The sequence below is a fragment of the Columba livia genome, chromosome 2 (genome assembly GCF_036013475.1).
Source record: "Columba livia isolate bColLiv1 breed racing homer chromosome 2, bColLiv1.pat.W.v2, whole genome shotgun sequence".
Taxonomy (NCBI): Eukaryota; Metazoa; Chordata; class Aves; order Columbiformes; family Columbidae; genus Columba; species Columba livia.
In genome coordinates this window covers 55,048,775-55,070,618 of record NC_088603.1, presented here as the reverse complement: position 1 = coordinate 55,070,618, position 21,844 = coordinate 55,048,775, and the positions used below count along the sequence as shown (strand labels likewise).

The 21,844-nt window shown below is 39.3% G+C and overlaps 1 protein-coding gene across 1 annotated transcript in view; it reads right to left on the bottom strand.

Annotated features, from left to right (window-relative positions):
* Positions 1-21,367, bottom strand: part of VPS41 (VPS41 subunit of HOPS complex) — a 107,273-nt gene extending 85,906 nt beyond the window's left edge. Inside the window, exons 1-3 of the mRNA XM_065052012.1 lie at positions 21,125-21,367; positions 17,549-17,587; positions 2,108-2,215 (exon numbers count right to left, since the gene is read on the bottom strand). Of these exons, the coding sequence (XP_064908084.1) occupies positions 2,108-2,215; positions 17,549-17,587; positions 21,125-21,145 (168 nt within the window). The 5' untranslated portion in view covers positions 21,146-21,367. The remainder of the gene's footprint in view (positions 1-2,107; positions 2,216-17,548; positions 17,588-21,124) is intronic.
* Positions 21,368-21,844: the final 477 nt, after the last annotated feature.

The window sequence follows — 21,844 nt, the reverse complement described above, 5'->3', positions numbered from 1 at the left end:
ACTACCTGATTTATGACATAGCTTTCTTTTATTCCCCCCCTCCTTTCAGCATTACTCAAATAGTCTAGGCTCCTCAATTCTCTGTATTTCACTGCATGTGAGCATGCTTCATTGCAACCTATAATGAAATGCTCAAATTTACAGGCACTGTTAAGCGTGTCAGTCAGGCAGCACAATCTTTAAAAAATAACCTTACAGAAAGTCAAGGTTTAAAAGGATTTATCAAAATGGAATTGCTTAAAATGAAATTTCAGTTCAGGCACTTAAAATATGAAGCTACATTAAAAGGAGTCAAAAAAGGGAAAGAAGGGGTTCATTAGAAATTCATCCCCTGCAATGCCTTTCACTCCTGCAAGGTTGCCTTTTTTCAGGAAGAAAAAAGTCCCCCGGGTAAAAAAATCAATACTGGTTAATAAAACATCAGGTGTGCAGACATAACTAGGTATGACTATTCCACTGCAGAGGCCTGCCTGAATGCACCAGGTGCCATGACGATTAGTCATCCAGTGCAGACAGCAAGCCTGGTGAAAATATGATGCTTTAGCAGTGAAAAGAAAAGAAATAATTCTGGGGGGAAATTAGTCTGGATACAGAAGCCAGATTTTCAGGATTCCCAGCAAAGTTAAACTGCTTTCATCAGGGGCCGTAATTTTGCTAATGATGACTTTTTAGCAGGGCATTTCCTGCTCTTGCAGTGAAGAAAAAAAAAAAAAGAAAAAAAAGAACAAAACAGAATATACCCTTGCAAAACCTATAACCCAGCTTCCTTTTTAAGCTGTTTTAAGAGACCTATTCCTAAAAGACTCCAGTGCCTGACTTCTAACAATATTGATCCCTCTCATAAATAGTGTATCTAGTTCACTGGAAAACTAAAAGTGCTGGGATACTTAAACAGCTTTCCTGTATAGTCACTCTTTGTGATACTATAGTTAAAGCTCTATCTGTGCACATCCTTATAGAAAAATCATGTTAATATCTTGGCTTTCAAAATTTACCTGAGGCTCAGGAAAAAAGGTAACACAAACAAGCCACAGACCAGCAGGAAATGCTTGCCAGTTTCCCAAGTATCTGTGTAATTCTAAGTCATCCAAAACATTTTGAAAAGACTTATTGTTTTCATTCACACAGTTAAAATATAAGCTTCATCTTAAGAGCTTCTTGAGCCATGGCAACAGTCCTTTGAGTAAAAGAAACACAGCACATGTCGATCTAAAAATATATCCAAATAATAGAGACAGATCCCTCAACAGTAACTGTTACGGAGCTGTTACTGGCTGTGAAAAATTATACATTCAGAAAATAGCTATTATGTTTTACATACTAATAGTTTCATGACAAATCACTAACTCATACTTCAGATGCTCTTCAGCATTCCTCAATATTTTAAAATGTTATTCAGTATTTATAAGAAACTCAGAAAATAAAAAAGCAATTGTTTAAATCCTAAAGAAACATAAGAAATTTCTCCTTGTAAGAACGAAGGAATGATTCTTTGTAAAATTTATTGACTTTGCATTGTCCATCACTTTCTCTATTTCATTTTCTTGAATGTCTCAAACCTTTCCAGTATTAGAGGATGTACATTCCCTCTCCTTGTTTTTAACACATTGAATCAGGAACAGGGAAGTGTTAGTATGACACCCCCCCAAGAAAATAAGAGCCAAAGAAAACAGCCATATTAACAGAAACTCAGCTGTCTTCCACAGCTCCATATATGCTAAGCTGGGCCGTAGCATGATCAAGTTTGTCTTCAGTGATTCAGCCTGTTCAAATAAGCACAGTATATGCCAATTTCTTTTCTGAATAGAGGAAAGTTGGGACTGTATCCCAATTCTAGTTCATAATATTGCCCATAAATGAAACTGAGTGAGCATTTTCCCAATGGCTTACATAAACATCCTATCCAACAAATCACTGCACCTTGAATTCCCACCTCATTTTCTACCTGAGAAAGTGTGCACTGTTCAACACAAGTTTATCATTAATTTTGCTTACATTACTGTTGGCTTGCACTGCACTTCTAGATTTGGCAGCAGTTCTACACAGAAATATACTGATGGATTATAAGCACAGATAAATATCAAGCAGAAGTTCTATCACATAATACCTTTTCATGCACCGTCATGCAGCTGGCTGCATCCTTCTGGAGAATTTCAGTCACCCCATTAGAAAGTCGTTCATACTTCAGCTTAGGTTCTTCTTCACTCTCATCCTCCTAAATTTTTAAGAATGTATGGAAAAGGGAGCAAAACAAACAAACATTTAGAAGTTCATTTTAAGTAAAGACGAATTAAAAGATATGCCAAAACTATCACACAGCAACAGCCGAAGATGGATCACTATTATCTCGTAACAACAGCCATTCCAATCAGAAGCCAAACTTCCACATTTTTATCATTGGACGGGGCTTGGGTTGTGTTTTTTCATTATTAATTTCTCTTTTTACTCCAAAGTTCTGGGTGCAAAGACTGTATAGCAGCATATCAATTCAGCTGTAAGAGGCACTTAGTTGGTATCCAAAAAGCAGGAAGAAATGTATGTGTGTACGTTAGTCATTCCCAGTTTAGAAGAAAAATATGAAAGGGATGGATATGGAAAAATGGATGATGATATAATAAAGTGTGCCACTGTAGCCACAATTAACTCTAAGCTGAAGCATGCAGGTTACAAGAAACTTCAAGACCTTTACAAGATGCTGCACCTCTGTAGGAAGGATAGAGGCAAAATGCTGTGAACAAAAATAAAAAGAATCCACTAGAAATAAGTTAATTGTATAAAATGCACCAAAGGGTTTATGTTTTTTTTTTTTTTTAAGAAAAAAAAAAAGAAAAGGACCCAGACACAGCATATGCCTATGAATCACCTATATACTCTTCACATTAGGAACTTTTTCTAGTAAATACCAAAGCTTTCCTCTCTTTTTCAAACATGTTAGGTATTATCACACAACCACTATGTAGATGCAAAGAAAGATGATCCATCAAGTGACAGAATTAGTAGAAAGGAGACCAAGCTAAAAAACACAAGCAGCAAATTCATTGGTCAATGAACACTCAACACATTTATCTCTTAGGAAAACAAAATCCAAGGTGCAAAATAGCTCTCTGGTCATAGGCATCTATTTGTAACAGATGGTCTACTGAAGTACAATGCCAGAGAAAGATTTCATAGGCTTCAGTAAGCCTCAATACTACACATGCATAGATGCACAGAAACCCATAAAACATCCCTTGGTCTTCAATGGGAAACAGTATACTAACAATGTCTCCTACACTCACTATTAGTTCTAATGAACACATCTACATTGAGCGTGTTTCCTCCATAAAACACCTATTTAATCCCTAAACAACCAGAATATACCAGTGCGGTGCTCTAGTAAAAGAGCGCTTTCACTTCCCACCAACCACTGCTTTCCAGTCCCTAGAGAGGAAAATAAAAATACACAGTGTCAGCCTATGGCAGAAGAACTATATTTGTGCAACATTTTCTTGTAGCTAATGGTGTGAAAAATAAATTTGGAAAAGAGGTGTGTTAACATGTTAATAAGACATATTTTGTTTAAACTGTCTTTGGAGTACTAAAGGCAGTCTTCCCCAAGTCAAATATTACAGCCATTTACCACGCCTGCTACCATCACACACAGGAATATGTACGTATCCTCATACAAAACACATAAAAGCCATAAGGACCTATAGAAACATGCAATATTTAGCTCCATGCTTACATAAATAAGCTGCAAACAGAGGCCCTTTTAAAATGTTATTTGAGAGTTCTATGACAGAATACAAATGAGATTAATATAGGGATGTCAGCAGCCCATGACGTAGCAGTCTGAAGTGAGGTGTCAAAATGTCCACCAAGAAACAATTCTATTCAGTAAATCTAACACTCAACAAAGTTGTTACTCGACAGAATGACAATGTCAAATTACAGGGATGTATATAAATCAGCCAAATTCCGTGCGCCTAGAGATCCTTAATAAATGACTGCAGGGTAGAGGGAGGAGGTAAAGTCAAAGAAAAAAGCATATGTGATGGAAGAAAGGCGTAAGGAAGTATGCGTCCATATTACAGCAATTAATACATTACTGCATTTTATACATTGCTTACAAAGATTACACTTGAAATGCATGGGTAATCACTGAATAAATCCATAAAAGTAAAAATTGAACTCCAGTCATCTAGTTTTTATAAGATCCCACATGTTGCTGGAGTATGGACATCAAATGTGCAACCAACGTGAAAAGTTAATTCTAGTCTCTTGAGTAGTTTGCATAAAAGCATTCATCCATGGACCATTAGATAAAGTTGCTGTAAATAAGTTTTGCCTGTCTTATTTATGAGTGAAAACTAAGTAATTTCTCCTGCACATGCACATACAAAAAATATATACTTTCAAAAGTCAGTGCACCGAAGCATTCTGCCAGGCTTCAAAAAAGTAAATAAAATGAAAACTTCAAATATTAGGCACGATGATGTACCCATTTCACGCTCTCTTGACAGGTATCTGTTATGTATAGTTAAAGTAAAGCTAAAAGGTGAATTGAAATAGGGTGGGGGGACCTTACCGTAAACAAAACAAAATGAAAAAGGTGATGTGCAAAAACGCAAGTTTTCTCTACTGCTCCAGACTCTACCTCATATATTAAATGCATTTGACGATCTCTTATTCAGAGTAACAGAGTTAAATAATCTTAAAGGTATTTTTTCTATCAGGAAAAGCTTTCATGCAGTCTGAACTTCTTGAGTAAACACAAGCCGGTGTTAATAAAAAGCAAATCAATAATTTTTGTTAAATTTTAATAATCCTGAAAACCTACAAATAAAACCATCAGCAGCCTGAGTTGAGATGACAGTTAGCTGCGTTTCTATGACAACCTAGAAGAATAGTACAAGTCCTGACTTGCAGTAAAGCTAAGATATAAACAGAGTGACATTTACCCCATACAAGAAAACTCACAGCTTTCCTTTTATAAGAGGGGGGGAAGAAAAAAAAATAAAAAATCAATTTCTCAACTAACATGGATTTTTTCTAAGTGTATGGCACTTTTAATTAAAGAGAAGTCCTTTAAGCCATCCTAGAAGATTCTAAACATTTGAAAGTAAATTTTATAGCACTGCTTCTTGTACTGCTGCTTAACACTGCTTCTGTATTTTCTGCCTTAAAAAAAAAGGGCAAAACAAGCCCAACAACACTGAATTTTGAAATTCTTGTCAAACATACTAAGAGAAAAATGAAATATATACTGCACAAAATGTGTAAAGCACTCCACACATGGCAGCCTTAAGTTCTGGAAGGGATGGAGACTCACAGAGCTGACAGGAGGAAGCTACCTCTGCGGTGGTGTAAAATAATGACCATTTTTCAACCACTGGAATGCTAATTTGAAATGCATATTCCATTTAGTTTTCTTTTTGCCTCTTACTGCTGAAGCTATCAGTCAAATCACTGACAATATGCTGTAAAGAACCTGTAAAGAACAAGTATCCACAAACATTTCCCATTAAAAGCACATTTCCAACTGAATGAAATACTCTAACCTAACCAGTAAGACTAGTATGAATCCCTTCCTTCTAAGAGCTCTTCCATTTGTCACTGCTGAATTCCTGAACTGAAAACAAATTCCTCTTCCCACACCTAACACCTAGTAGGTCTGAAACTTGCTACCACCTTCTTCTGGAACAGATTTACAAAACAGAGGAGAGCTGCAAACGTGCAGTTAACTCTCAAAAGGCCAGTGCCACTGCAAGGCATCCTCATCTGCCTTTCCAAATGCAGGGTCACTATCTTCTTCAGATATTCTGTCCCACCTTCCACAGCTTTGCTTACAGGAACAACTGTGGTGGAATTGTGAGTAGAAAAAAAAAACCAAAAACCTGAAATTGGTCCTTGTGAAGAAAATTTCCAGAAGGAACCTGTGGGCAGTTCCTGGAGTGATTCCATTAGCCCACATTTGCTCCTGCAGCTGAGGATCTGCCCACAGGACAGTCTGTCACATGAACTACATGCTCTGCTGATTGCGGATACTCTAATTATGTTACGGGCACTGACAGCAAAGTGTCATCCTTCCTGCACAATTTGCCCTCAAAGTTTTTCAAAGCCTTTATAGAAATAAACGGTGCATACATTATAAGGCAAGTGCCCTTCCTCTTTGCTGCACATCTCCTGCCCACTTCCAGCTAGAATTCCAATTACTATAGGTGGCCATTCCAGCCTTGTTTACGCCTACAAGTTTTAACCCAGCAAAGCATTTCAACAGAAAGATACTTGAGGTCCATCACTTAAGCAATTTCAAAGCAATTTCACATCCTACAAACAAAGAAACAAACCCCCGCACAGTTCATTTTCTTTTTTTTTTTTCCATGCTTTCTTTCAAGTTCACTTCCATTTCAGAGATTCTAAGCAAAATGTTAAATTATCTCATACCCTCATAAGTTAAATGCCATTAGAAGTGCTCTTCCTCTGTGTATCTGAATAGCTAGTGTTCACTAAAAAAAAAAAAAAAACAAAAATGGGAAAGAAAAACCCACTCTTTTGCAAAGTGCAAACCTAACATTACTACACAAAGTGAGAAGAGGCTACTTAGCAATTTGTGAGAGTAACTTTTCTTGACACTTAATACAAACTACTAAGAAAGCAGCATTTTTATTTATTTAAGCAGTAATCGTTATCTTGCAGAAGGAAAAAAAAAAAATAACCCAGTTATAGTTCACTGTTGCTCAGCTAGAAACACAAGCAGTTTCTTCAGCCTGGTCTGGAGGGGAAGATGCAGGCAATTCTTCACTGCGGCTCTGCAGGGCTGAGTCTACTGACTGGGCTACTCTTGGTTTCGGGATGCCAATGGAAAAGGAAAAAAGTGACTCTCCCTGCCACAACAGTACATGGCTTAGGAAGTGGTACACACCAAGTGATGAAGGGAAACATCGATCTGCTTTTCTACCTCCAACTTCTCTCCTAAACGTTTTATACCCAGCATGAGCAACTCCTTCTCACACGCTCTGCTCGAAATCATTATTTCAACAGCAATAACCCAGAGGTGAAAGGGCACCGAGCCATGGGAAACAAACAACAACAACAACAAAAAAAAGGTGCATGGTACTAGGGTCCTACAAGTGGCTCAGCATAGAGAAGTGCAGCTTTCACTGGGGAACAAGGCATGGACCACGCGACTGCTGTCCCGCTTTGCTGAGGGCAGAGAAAACAGTGGGCAGATGGGGAGCACAGAGCAGCAGGCTGGCTACTAGTCACCCACACGTGCTTTTGTATTGCAGACTTCAGTGGGAAAACTACATTATCTGAAGGTTTTTCTCTCTATCACACTTACTGAAGCCAATCTAAAATACTGCTGCATTTCCCAGGGTTCATGGCTTTACACATAGAGGTTGAAGTGGGTGGCTTCTCTTCAAAACACCAGTCAATCCCACCTATAATCCAGCTATCCAAAGCCAACAGTTAAATTGTTCTAGCTCCCAGTGTAACACCTCCACTTTTTAAGACTGCAAAGTCCTGAACCCTCACCAGCAAGAGGAAATATAACCTTGCCCATCCCCAATCTCCCCCCTTCCAAATCTGGTGTGCTTTGTCCCCTAGCAACCCTCAGATGGAGCTTTGCTGAACACCCGAACCCCCTCAAACACTTCACCAAACCTTCCCAGTCTGGACTCCCATCCCAATTTCAGCATCTTTCAGTGTGCCTGCCAGGACCCTAATTTCTGGAAACTCTCCAAAGAGTAGAAAACATGAAATAGCTGTTTCAAAACCCAGCACAAACTGCTCAGCACATAAACTAACTTTGGATCTAAGGAAGTGTGTGACTCCCATCCCACCAGCACACCCACACCTCCTCACCAACATGCAGGGGGGATGACAAGGGCGAAGGCCATTGAGCAAGATCATTTGGAAATGCAGATAATTACTGTCCTACATTTCTGTGTCCTCTTTCCATGCCTTAACAGCATAGATGTTCTTCAAATATATGAAAGGAAAATGCAATTTTATTTTACTAAGTCAGGGTTCGGATACGCAAGTGAATACACTGTTCATCCGCAATACACAGGAAGATGGCAGGTGAATTAAAAAATTAAACAAAAATCTGCTACAAGTGAAAACATCACATGGGAGGAACACACGACGTAACACATAACAGTTTTAGAAGAAATTAAAAGGCAAATTGTAACAAATTGCTAATGATGAATTTAAGGACATAACATCATATTGTCACAAGACAGTTTGGAGATCCCTTCAACTTCCATCACAGATCATGTTTTAAAGGGCCTGTATTATTCAGTAATAACACCGAACAGGCTGGTTTTGGGTTTTTTGTTTGTTTGGTGTGATTTTTGTTGTTTTGTTGTTGATGTTTCTGCAGTTTTTGGGGAGTTTGTTTGTTTGTTTGGGGGTTTTTTGTGAACACAAAAATGAAGGAAAACTCCTAGTCTTTACCTACTAAATGTCTTATCGTGCTCATAATTTAAAGTATGATATCATCTTGGTTATACTGTAATGGGGTAAATCAGCCTTCTTCCTTGTTACATTCCCATTTAGCAGTCACAAAACAGCCAGCCTTCATAAATCCTACTTTCACCTTACGCCTACTTGCATCAGTTTATCAGTTGTACTTTAAAAACAAGAGGTAAAAGCTTCGAACCAAATATATAAAATTGGAATTGGGGTGACATCTATTAGACATAAAAAGATATCCTATAATAGCTCTGGACATTTGTGCACTTCCCTCTATCGTAAAAACAAACTTTGTCTCCTTACAGCGACTTTAAGTAACCTGGCCTGCTATTAACACATGCTGCATTGAGCATGTATGCCAGCAGAGTCGTACTCTTCCTCAGCACCACTGGGAAAGCTCATCTTATTTGAAGATTACCAGTTCCAGTCAGAAGTGGTGGGAGGAGGGAGGTTGGCCTTTTAGAAGTCAAATTTCTTCCATTGTAACATGTGACTTCTTCAGTGTTTGCCTCTGACACTGTCATTTTTGAAGGAAACCGACCATAAGACAACCTATTGCCCACCTTTCTGATATGGGAGTCAGAAAAAACCCTAGTCCAACTCAGCTTTCTTCTCACAACAACTGGAACCAAAACACTGGCTTGAAAACTAATTTACAGAATCATTACTTCTGACTAAAATAGCCGGAAATTCACAACACAAAGATTTACCAAAATTTATGTTTTCATTGTTGCAAAACCAGTAGTGGATTGTTACTTTGTATCATCAAAAAACACATGAAGTGCGATTTTAAAGCCCATTCAGTTCTTAAAAAGAACTCAAAGAACCTCAGAGTCACGTAGTAAAGATCTTCAAGTAGATTTGGCCATATTTTCTTTTTTAAAAGATTCCTGTGGTTTAAAATGATGCAAACACCACACCTTCCCATGCTTAGGTCTTACCCTGCCTTATTTTAAAATAAAAACAAAGCCACAAGCAAAAGAGAAGAAAGCACTCCGTCCTCCACTGTTTTGGCAGATATATCCACTTGTGCTGAAGAAACAAGTGACACAGAGCAAACAAGGAGAATTATAGTAGAAGAACACAGAACCATTGCAACGTGCAGCTTCACCATGACCTCTTCTCCATCCCTAGGACAGGGTTTCCAGACTTGTGTTACCATCTCAACGACAAAGGGACCACCTACGCTATTTTCAGGATTAGGATCCTGATGCAATTTCTCTCAATGCAGTCAAATCCCTATCACTAAAGGGATGCCAAGAAAAACTCAGAATAAGGCCTTTAACCTTCAAAAGCCCATTTTGCTAGATAGCATACAAACAGGAACAGAATTTCATTGCAAGTTATTTTATTTACCTTGCCGAACTTAAATACTGAGCACTTTACCAGACCTCTGGAGGCTAAAAACTTACCAAGAGAACATCAACCTTTCTTTCTCCATTACTTTCATATTGAAAATATTGTTTTCACATGAAAATTTTAACAAAGCAGAAAAAATAAATTACTCTCTATAAGAATAGCAAAGAACCTTTCGCTTAGATGTCAGTGGTTCAAAAGCAGGGAAAGCAACAGTGAATGAAAGCCAAACAATTTCCTATAAAAAGAGTGCCATATTATACAATTACTGATGTCTAGTGACAATCTGGTAGTAACTTCAACAAAGATGCAAATTAGTGAAGTTGGGATGGACGACATATCATTATCTTTGTAAAAGACCTAATTATTTACTCAAATTTGTTTAGAGCACTTGCAGGACAGTGTAAAAGAGCACAAGCTGCTGTATTTTGAACACTATATAAACACAGGTTTTGTGAGAATTAATATAGTTTGGAATAAACATTACAGCCATTTGGAATAAATACTAAAAACCTACTCAAGCTTCCAACCTGTATGAGAACTATTTTCTATTCTGCAACTATTGCCACACAGGACAACAAAAGGCATGGAGACTGAAATTTCTAAACCATGAAAACACATTTGTGACTTAACACTGCTGAAATATTTATCTCTAATTCTAAAGTGAAAATACAGTAATGTTAGCTCAGTGAAGGAAGTGAATAACCTCCCATCCAGGTCCTTTATGGTTCCTCAGATGGCAAATTGCCAATACTTTTCCAGTATCTGGCTGTAAAATTGGCAAATATGGATTAGGATGGTAAAATTTCACACAGGAGCTTTGTGTTCTCCCCATTCATTTTCTGCAGGGATTTATTTAATCCCTTCACATCTTTGAGAAAATGCAGATATACACCAGGAGCAAGGAATTAAGATGATACAGCTGCCTGTGAATAGGTATCAAAACGGGCTGCATTCACAGTATGAAATGACACACAGCTGAAAGGCAAAGCGGAGAGCATTTTATTTCTTCGTGAAACTTGTGGTATAGAGAATGTCACACTGTTTTTGCAGAACACCAATTGAAGATTCACTCCTATTGGTTTGAAGGAGCTGGGCACCAGCCAAGTTATGAAGCATAAGTAATACACAAGTGACATACTGTACATGAGCAATTATCATAAATGGCATGTTAAAAAAAAAAAAAGGTAGTAAAAAGTCCATACAGTACAATTTGGTTTCACTTCATAGAATCATAGAATCATTTCAGTTGGAAGAGACCCTCGGGATCACCAAGTCCAACCATAACCTAACCTAACTCTAGCACTAAACCATGTCCCTAAGAACCTTGTCTAAAAGCCTAAACACCTCCAGGAATGGTGACTCCACCACTTCCCTGGGCAGCCTGTTCCAATGCCTCACAACACTTTCCGTGAAGATTTTTCTCCTAATATCCAATCTGAACTTTCCCTGCTACATCTTGAGGCCATTTCCTCTTGTCCTGTCACTTGCTACTTGGGAGAACAGACCAACACCCTCCATGCTACAACCTCCTGTCAGGTAGTTGTAGACAGCAATAAGGTCTCCCCTCAGCCTCCTTTTCTCCAGGCTAAACAACTCCAGTTCCCTCTGCATAAGACTTGTGCTCCAGGTCCCTCATCAGCCTCATCGCCCTCCTCTGAACTCTCTCCAGCACCTCAATGTCCTTCTTATGATGAGGGGCCGAAAACTGAACACAGTATTCAAGGTGGGGCATCAGCAGTGCCGAGTACAGTGGCACAATCACTTCTCTAGTCCTGCTGACCTGATACAAGCCATGATGCTGGTGGCCTTTCTGGTCACCTGGGCACACTGCTGGCTCATGTTCAGCTGGGTGGCAATCAGCACCCCCAGATCCCTCTCTGCCAGGCAGCTTTCCAGCCACTCTTCCCCGAGCTTTATTTTATTTCACTCATTTTGTGCATGGCAAAGAACATTGCAAAACTTTCAAATCCACGTCCGCAATCAGAAGCACATGATCAGCTCATCCATAGCAAGTACACCACACAGAGGCACCACAGGATGGGCCATTTCATCTTCAGTGTCCAAATCCAGTTCCAACAGTGAAGGATCCAACCAGTTCAAACATCAATGAAACTATGCATTTCTACTTGTACTTTCCTTTTGCTGAGTAAGGAACTCGGGTAAACATTTGTTTCCCTCACAAACACTACTCCAGCAGCCCGGTTGCCAGCGTGTGATGTACTGCATATGAAAACCCTACAGAGCAGTTTTGGGAACAGCAGTTTTTAAAGTTCACCTGCTCACCACACTGTGCGAACTAAATGGTAAATAGCTGAATTTCCCCATTCCGTTCCTTTTTTTGGGCCAAGAGCTTTACTCCACCCATATGAATGCATTTAGTATTTCGGAAAAGCCGCATCTGCATACTCTGTTAACACAGTAGCTTCGCAATTGCATTTAATTTATGTAATACTAACACGCACAGCAGCGTTTTTACTTTTTATGTATTCCACTACACACAGATAGAACAGGCGCTTCTGGTTAATATTAATAGCTCATTAAATGAGGTATCTAATTTTCACTCAAAAACCAGAAGATATTAAAAGAATATAGCAATAATCCATTTTTCCTGCAAGTCAATCCTCTAACAATGTATATTATAATGTTAGTTACTAGTCACTGCAAACTTGTTTTTCAAATTAATGTATGAAAAGATTCCATTTAAACTTCAATAAATAATTTACTATGCTCACCCTACTGACTCAAATTGATAAATTATTTGCATGATACATTTCTCATTAATAAGGAGGTGAATTTTCTATTTGGAATTTATATATCTTTTCCTTCCATTTTCCCCATTTAAAAGGCCAATTTCACTTAAAGCCAGAAAGGGGGAAGTAACCTCTCTTCAGACTGCTCAGGTGTGTGAAACAGAACATGCTTTTTGAGCATTTTTCTCCCATTTTTAAAACAACTGGAAGAGAAAAATAGCAACCTAGCATAGAGCTATTCAATAATAAGGAAAAAAAGGCATGATGAAAAGAAGTACTTTGCCAAAGGTCAGACAGGAGACAAAAAAAATTAAGTTGGACTGAGGTACAGTAGACAAATCTACTTTTCAACCATCCATTTTTGGTTGCAATGGTGATGCCTCCTCAAAAGCTACTAGCCACAGAAGAGCTCACCTCTTCCAGCCCAATGCTCTAAACTCCCTGGTAAAGGAACATTTTGATGGAAACAGGGTACGACAAGGAGCCTTTTTTACCAGATGCTTTATTTACTTGAAATTATTTAATTGCTTTGACCTAATCCAGACGCAGCCTACAGGACTAAGATCTGGAATGAACTGAAAAGGAAAACAAAACATCAAGGCTTTTTAGTTGCCTCTTTTTATGGCTTACATGTTCCCGCTCTGATAATTTTTCAAAACCTTAAAGAACAAAACCACTACCAATTGCAGCTGTACAAGTGTATCAATGAGGGATATTTCTAAACTACCATAAACTGTCTGAGCACTGATTTCATCAAGAATTTCTACAATACTTGCCTCTCTACAAACTCTGACTTTGTTTATATAGTGTTTGATAACTAAAAGAACAAACTAAATGAACAAACGTATTTCTTTCACAGGGCACCAGTAATCAAAGATCAGAATACAGGACAAAAAAAAATTAAGACCAGGAGATGTAAAAATGGAAGTGCTAGAATGGAAACATACAGAACACTGAAGAATAGCACACACAAGTACCTAGTAAAAAAAACAGCACTGCATATATTAATGAAACTTCTTAAAAAAAAATTATTTTTAATAAATTTTTGCAGAAAATTAACATCTGCATCCATCCGCCCTTTTTGTTTGTTGGTTTCTTTTAACAGGCCAACAAAAAGTTTATCCTGAACTGCAGCACCTACCAAAATAAATAAGTAAATAAATAAATGAAAAATCACTGAAACTCCTTACATAATCACAAGATCATTTCATGGGACATAGTAGTCATTGCATGATTTTTGTGACACTTATTCTTGAAAAGGTGCTCCCTGTGAAGAAGATCCATACTAGACCAGAGCAATCTGCTCATGTCCCCAGCAGTAGATTAGAAAGGAGCAGAAAACTTTAACAACCAACCAATGAAATTCCAGGATGATAGCTTTGATTCCCTCATCAAGTAGGAAGGTTCTGGGTTTTGATACATTATATTTTCAGTACCTCATACTCACATATGGGGTTTCAAACCCTCTCCTTACTTCTTAGAGGTAGGAAACTATTGCTCCATTTTGTAAGGGGAGGAAGGCAGGGAGACACACAGGTAAGTAAGAGGCAGAGCATAATTAACCCGTACATAACGCCCGAGGTTGAGACAGAAGCTGTAGGTCCTGGGACCCCAAGGCATGGTTCCAAACACATGTGCAAGTTACCTGAAATAACTGTTACTAATTTATGCAGACCAGCAATTTTCCAGGCTCCAATATGAGCTTTTATCAATACAAATCAAGTCTCAATGGGATTGTTTTGTGCATTACCTATAGCGTGAAAACAAAAATAACATTCACCTGACCTCACAAGATTTCACAGTGTAACATAATGAATGGTGACTCTGCTGGGCTGTGCAACTACACCACACTGTAAATATACACACTCTATAACAACACAGTGCAGAGCAGCATGAAGGTTCAGGGAGACGCAAGTTGGCTCTTTAATAAGCTTTCTTTTGAATTAAGAGATACCAAACCAGTTCCTCTCTTCATACAACGCAAGTGATTCATGGGTTCATTTCAAGATACACACTGTTGTGTGTGCTACTGTACTCTTAATTATTCCTTCTTTTAAAGAAGATCACTTGTTGTAAACTAAAATAAACATGTTCAAGTTGCTCCACAACAGTCCATTATGTAATATATCAGGATTCTCTCATTAAAAGCAAAACTTTCAAAGACAAAATGACAAGCTGAGCAGCAGCACCAACTCAAATGCAAGAAAAATACCATTGTGCATCTCACCTTGCCACCACATTGCACTGCTACTGAAGAAAGCTTAACTGTTTACTTACACATTTATTAGCATCATCTTTTGCTAAGTATCTATCTGACAGAAAACAGCTCAACTAAGTAAGATTTTACAGAAACTGACACATCACAAGGAAGAAAATTATTTTTAAAACAGAAATTCAGATTCAGGTTGTACATAATTTATGCAGACATTTTCCTCCACAGTTAACAAACAGTCAAAAATCAGATTACTTTGCTGTCTATTTTTAAGATCTCATCAAATGCGACAGTCCAAACCTGTAGCTCCAGGTGCTGTAGAATAAAACTAAATAAGCCAATGAAACCTGCTGAGGCTCAGCCCCAAATGTACTGTATATGATGATTAGACAGGCTTGGGAGAAGTAAAGCAAATCTACTCCACAAGCACAACTGAGAGGAAAAAAAAAAAAAAGGAATGATACTATAAAACTTGCTGCATAAAACAGGATCACTGTATCTTTGACTCTTTACTAAGATAATGGCACAGCAGTAAAAAAAAAATACAGAAAAAATTCCATATTTTGTTTATACATCCAGTTGAGACAGGGACATCATTTACTCAAAACCATGAATTCAAAAATTACATTTCTCCATAACAGAAAAGACTTCTACAGTATAACCTGGATGTGTCATGTGCCCTCTGAAGCCAATAGTAATAATGTTCCATTTTATGGGAACTATTTAAATTAAGTGCAAGACCAACTGTATATGCAAAAATCTTTATTAGAATGATGATAAGATGCCTAGAAATTCCACATCATAAATACTGTATTTTTTAATAAGTAAAACTAGACACAGGCTGCAATGATTAGAGTCTCAAATTCTAGTACTGCCACCATAAAAGCCATCCCTGATTATTCAAAATACGAGCCACCCAAAAGAAATAATATAATTTTATTATTACAGGAGCTAAAAGTGAAGCCATCAGTTCAATCATATCCTGATCATGTTTCAAATAATATAAGCAAGGATTGACAATGCTTAGAGTTTGTGATTCTACCACTATTTTTGGTTTCTATCTGAATGACATTAGAAATGCTCTAATGGGTGATGTAAACATTAAGACTGAAAATTGTTCACTACTTCCTTTAAGTACTTTCTAAACATGGTCTCAAAGTTTCATGTCATCAGCTATCTGCTTATTGACAAGAAACTACAGACTGAACTTCCTACTGAAAGACAACTCATGAAAAGCACAGGCATGAGAATGACAATTGGATTGTTCTTTAGATCCAATGTCTACATTCTCAAAATGAAAGTTTCCTTTTCACTTCTCTGCACACGTGAAATTAACATTAGAAATAGACATCAACTTTAACAGAGGTCTTGTTGAAACTTTATGACTTTCAATTTTGTGAAAGCTGCATGATGCCTATTTTTATGGAAGGTAAAAACAAACAAAACCCCAACAACCTGCCAACACACTTATGATTAATTCTCCTGTAAGTACTTATTTAGTATGGGCTGAAATGTTGACAGGTCATTAAAAGGGCCTCTAAAACAAGTTCTCACTTGCAACAGGCTTTGAAGTAAAAAAAAATCACATGCCTCAGCAGGTATTTGTGTTCACTATCCTGTGAATGTCAACCCTTGAGGAGATCACTGTTCTACTAAATGAAGTGTCATTGCCCAGTCCTGGTCTATTTGCACTTCACATAACAAAGCAACATCCAGAGTGAAACCATTTCACATTGGGCAAAAAAGTCTGGTCCAGGCGGCTGTTCCACATGGCAACATTATAGGGCCAAAGAAATCCCTGCTTCTCACTGGGAATGCCCTACGATGGCACTGCAGACAGCCACTCGTGAAAGGCAAAGAGGAAAATAAGTCATCGCGGAAGAAATAAAGCCACCATACTCTGCAAAAATATTTTTTTCAGAATTCACCACTGCAGTACCCACTGTCTTGGAAATTAGGATTTCTGTCTGCTTAGTGCTTAAACCCAGATCCCAAGCATGACGATTTGTCCCTAGATAAAGAACAGAAGATCTTGTTAACAGCAAGTCCACTGAAGCTTTGGGAGTCTTGAAGCCACATTCACTTCGAAACATAATGGGTGAAAACAGGTTATATCCTGCTCTGTGTCATCTGTCCTTGCTGATGGCCACAACAGAAGTTGCTCTGCCACCCTGGACCGCACTGAACTCAAGTATCTCCTTCCAGATCTCTCATGACTCCTTCAATGATGGCAGGTTTGGAGACAGTTCAAGGACAAATTTTTGAACCCTCTGTACCTCCCTTCCCCTCCTCACCTCCAGCCAATTTTTTCCAGCACCCACAGTAGGATAGGCAGATATCTCCAGAACATGAGAAAATTTTTGACAAAATATCATCTTAAGAACAGAGACTCTACCGAACATTACTAAATCTAGATCGTGAAGCTATTAAAATAACACAGTAATTACCCGAATGTAGTATTACTGCATATATAATTATACTGACAATTAAATTTTCATTTCATCAAAACAGAAGTGTATGCACTTTAATTTGTCTCTCAACATAATTCATTTTACTATGATGGGGCAATCACAGGGGTTGTTTTAATATAAAGAAGCTTCTAATAGCAAATCACAGCTCCTTTTTAATAATTTAAGCCCACATTAACATTCTGTGCTACATAGTACCAGCAAAACTTCTAAAAACCAGTGAGGTAGTGTTTTCCCTCCATAGTGAAAAAGAATAAGCACTGACAGACTCAAGTGTGAAGCAATTTAAACAAGCTTACCTCAGATTCATCTGTTGATTCCTCATTAGACCTTGCTTCCTGAAAATGACACAAAGGGGAAATTAGCTACACACATATATAACTGAGCAGTATTCCCCTTTTAGAAGTACTTTTTAAACCTTTTTTGAGAAACAGAAGACAAAGTGGAAGCAACTCAAGTTCAGAGTTGCCATCCCTTCCCTTCATATCCAATTTGTGCTTTCACTTCCAATCTCGTGCCACACTGACAGTCAGTGGCACCAGTTGACTGTGATACTGCTGTCAGTCACCCTAAAAGAGAGAGTGACTGGATCATCTGAGAATCTGTCCCTGTGAAAGCTTTCATCCTTCCAGAAGTGGTAGCAAGTTTTGCAAAGCACCTTCCCGTGTCTTGACTTGCAAGGCAGAATGGCATTCTCAAGCAACCCACAAACTAGCTCTATTATTCAACTATTCAGGTGTTAATAGACTTATTTAAAAAATGAAGTAACTTCAAACCATTTTCCATATAAATCCAGTATTTAATGTCATTTTTCTTTCCTTCCCACTTCAATGCAAGCCATGCGGCTTCCTCTTGCCTTTGAAGCAACTGTACCTTTAAAACATCTCACAATTGTACCTTTAAAACATCTCTGCCTGGCACGATAATGATTCTTACTGTCCTACAAAAAAAAAATTTGGTAAGTCAACTCCTGCTAATCTCTCACCTGTCCACTGCAAAAATCTGCTGATGCAATGCCTCCTCAAAGAGGTCAGCAAAATGAAGATTTACTTAACGTATTTATCCTTATCAGTATCAATAAAAGGCTACAACTAATATGCTGACAGTGAATGTAAGCATTTTAACAACAAAATATGATATAAACAAAGACCAAGCAAGAGAGAAGGGAGCATTTCAAATCCTATGAAGCAGTATTTGGACAGTAAGATAAATAGGTACAGAATTTTACCAGAGAAGGGGAGGAAATAAAAAAGAGACAGTTGCCAAGAGTTTAAAGAGAAATGGAAAAGGAAGAAAATTTAATGCACTGACAACAAGTGTCATCTTTAGTTTGTCACATTTTATTTTCCCTGTTTATAAAATGCACTGACTGTGAATTCTAGGCAAAAAGCAAATGTCTCATTTGCATGAGTGGAGGTTCACCTGTAGAGTGACCATCAGAACAGATCAGAGATGAAGAGAAGAAAAGCAGCATTTCTGTTTGCTACTTGAAACTCAGTGCAAGGTGTTACCATAATTACTGCCATCTGTTTCCTCTATTTTACTCATCACAGCCAGGCCCACCTCTAAAACACACACCCCATAGAAGGGTTATGTGTGTAGACTATGTTCACAACATGAGTTGGGAAGTTATGAGTAGAAAGAACATGGCAGTCAAGGGAAGATGAAGAGGGATTAAAATCCTCGCATACTTTCAAGCTTAGGTTTCACTTTGCAAGTACAACTGTTCGTCCATCAGTCTCACTATCTCTATTCACAAGATGCAGTTACCTGATAGGAAATAACAATTTTGTTATATATAACCTCTGTCCATCTTAAATGCTCCTTAGCAATAAACAAGGGACAACAGAACTGAAATACCATGATGTAACACTGCGAGCCTATTGGACAAGCAAGAACAACACATGCAGTCCAATGTAAAATATCGCTAGATTCCTAACAGAATAACTGCCTTTCTCTCCTGAATATTGAGAAACTGCCTACTCAACACTTTATAAATGAAAACTATTAGCTTTACCACTTCAATATTGATACTAACTATTCACATAGTTAGTATCAACAGACTGTTTGAAAAAAATAATCTGTTCTCCCAAACAAAATAAGAAATTACAACAAGTGCCATTTTTGCTGGCACACATGAGACTTTCTACTGCAGCTACACCACAGCCACCACCACTCCCACTGCCCACTTCAAAACACAAATGTAGAGAAAGTCGCAGATGAGAATTTTCAGGATGAGCTCACTAACACCACACAGACAGACTCACACACGTGCTGAGGGGAGCAAGCTGCTGTTACACCAGGTGATCTTTACATCCATATGAGTCACTTTAACAATAAAGATTACACTGAGTTGCAAGTTGCTGTCTGCAAGGGCACCACTGGCCTACAAAATCAGGGCACACCAGAACTTGATTCAAATAATCAATCTGTGTGAAGGAAGAAAATATGAATGTGTTTGGATGTGGGTCATGTACCCTGGGTATCCCTACTGTATTCACAAGCCACTGCAACTACAAAACTTCATAAATGGTATACAAATTCAGGCAAATGCTTCACGGCCTTTATGTTTTACTCAGAAAACAACATGCAAAAATTCAGAGGGAGTCTTGGCTTAGGAAAGAAATGCAGAAACTGTATTTGTTCCCTGAAAAGAACTTAGCTGAACGTGCTTAGAATTGACATTTACCTATTAACTCACTTTGCTAGCAGCTTACTATGAAAAGCTTTTTGCCCAAGTTCTCCCAGACAGGCAAACTAGGAGAGCAAGCTGCAGTTTTGACTGCCCTGGGATTTGTTAGGTTACTCTCCCCTCCCTCCAAATACATGAACTGAGAGGACTTCCCCCACTTCTACTTTTTGGTAGCCTTGTTCTGCGAAAAGAAAATCCCTCAACAGGGATTTGTAGATGACCAGAATCCCAAATTATGTAGCAATAGTTGCACTGGTAGGTCTTAGACTCTAGGGGAAAATCAGCCGTACACTTCAGCCAGCTGTTGCTTGAGTAGCCTAAGAACAGAGAAAGTGAACAATGATGAGGAAGCCACAGAAATGTGAAGTAAACTCTCACCATTATAGTCTCTCACTTAGCAGATCCAACATAACTTCTCAATAAACTCTTAATCTGGATTTCCAATATGATGGGCATAGGCTATTTCCTTTCCCCTTGCAGGAGGGGTGTGCACACTCCCCAGAGGAAAGAGACAGAGGCAAATAAGGAAGCTTTCCTATGACAATCCAAGGAGAGCAAAACACAGGCTGTTTTAATCTCTCACTTCTGCTTTTATTTTATACTTTTATTGGAAAGGCGCATTTCTAGGGAAACACCCACATTAGAGAACCACGGGTCACAAACACCAAACTCCTCAAATTTTATCTCAGGAAAAAACTCTCCTGACGAGATAAACCTGTTCATGTCTCCTGTACCACCGGGTAAAAGACAGCTTCTCAACCATTTGAGACGGACCCTTTGGCTCTTTAATCCTGGCTCTACAGGGGTGCCAGGTGCATTTCTAAACCTCTCCCACCCAGTTCCCAGGTTCCCGCATCGGGTGTTGATTTACAAAGTGGAGCCCTCACGACCTGCGCCGCTCTCCCGCGGCTGTTTTTCAGACAAGACCCGACAAGCAGCCTCTGGCGGGCCCGTCCGCGGAGCGCGGCCAGGGACAGGCGGCCTCGCCCCGGCGCCTCCATCTCCTCTGCCCCGGCGCTGCGAGGACCTGCTGCCGCTCCTGCCCCGCCGCCGGCCCTCGCAGCCTCCGCAGGGCTGGGCTGCCGCCCTCGACCCCCTCACACACGCGGGGTTCCTTCGCCCCTCTGCTCCCGCCGCCCCGCTCCTCGCCCCCTCCGCCGGGGCGCGCCCCCGCGGCCTCTACCTTATCCTCGGTTTCCGCCATGGTGCGGCCGCGGAGCCGTCATGTGAAGGGCAGGAAGCCGATGGGAGCTGAGGAACCCTGGGAAATGTAGTTTCGGAAGACGGTGTGTTTGTTGTTTGTTTTTTGGGTTGGTTTTGTTATTGGCGTTGTTTTATGTTGTTGTTTGTTATTTTGGAGGGGGAGCGGGGGGTGTCTGTTGCCCAGCGGCGGGAACGGCGGCGCTGCCTCACGACACGCACAAAGGGCAGGCTGGGCCCAGTGCAGATAGCACATCCCAGTCAGGTTTTCCTTCTGCCCTCCTCAGCTGCAAGCAAGACGCCTTTTTAAGCTGAATTCCCCCCATTCCCTCAGGGAGAGTCTTGCACATCTAGCTGTGAGGAGACTGAAGGCAGCTGCTGTGGTGAACGATGAGATGGCCTCTGGTTAGCAGGAGCAGGCCCCCCAGGATGGTGTAGTTGAAGGCAAGAGCTGGACTGCAGGTTCTGCAGGGCCAGGCCCAGTTTCTGGCACCCATCTTAGCTGCGCTTCGTCGAGCTTCCATTAGATTCTCTGGTGAGACACACAGCACCCTCTTTTCTCTCTTTCCTTTCACTTAATTTGTCAGTATTAAAATTGCCTATACACGCTTTAGCATCAGGTAAAGCCTTTTAGAAAGCATGAATGTCTTTCTACAGTTCTAGGAGCTGCTGCATTTCTCTTTTAAAACAGGACCTGAACACC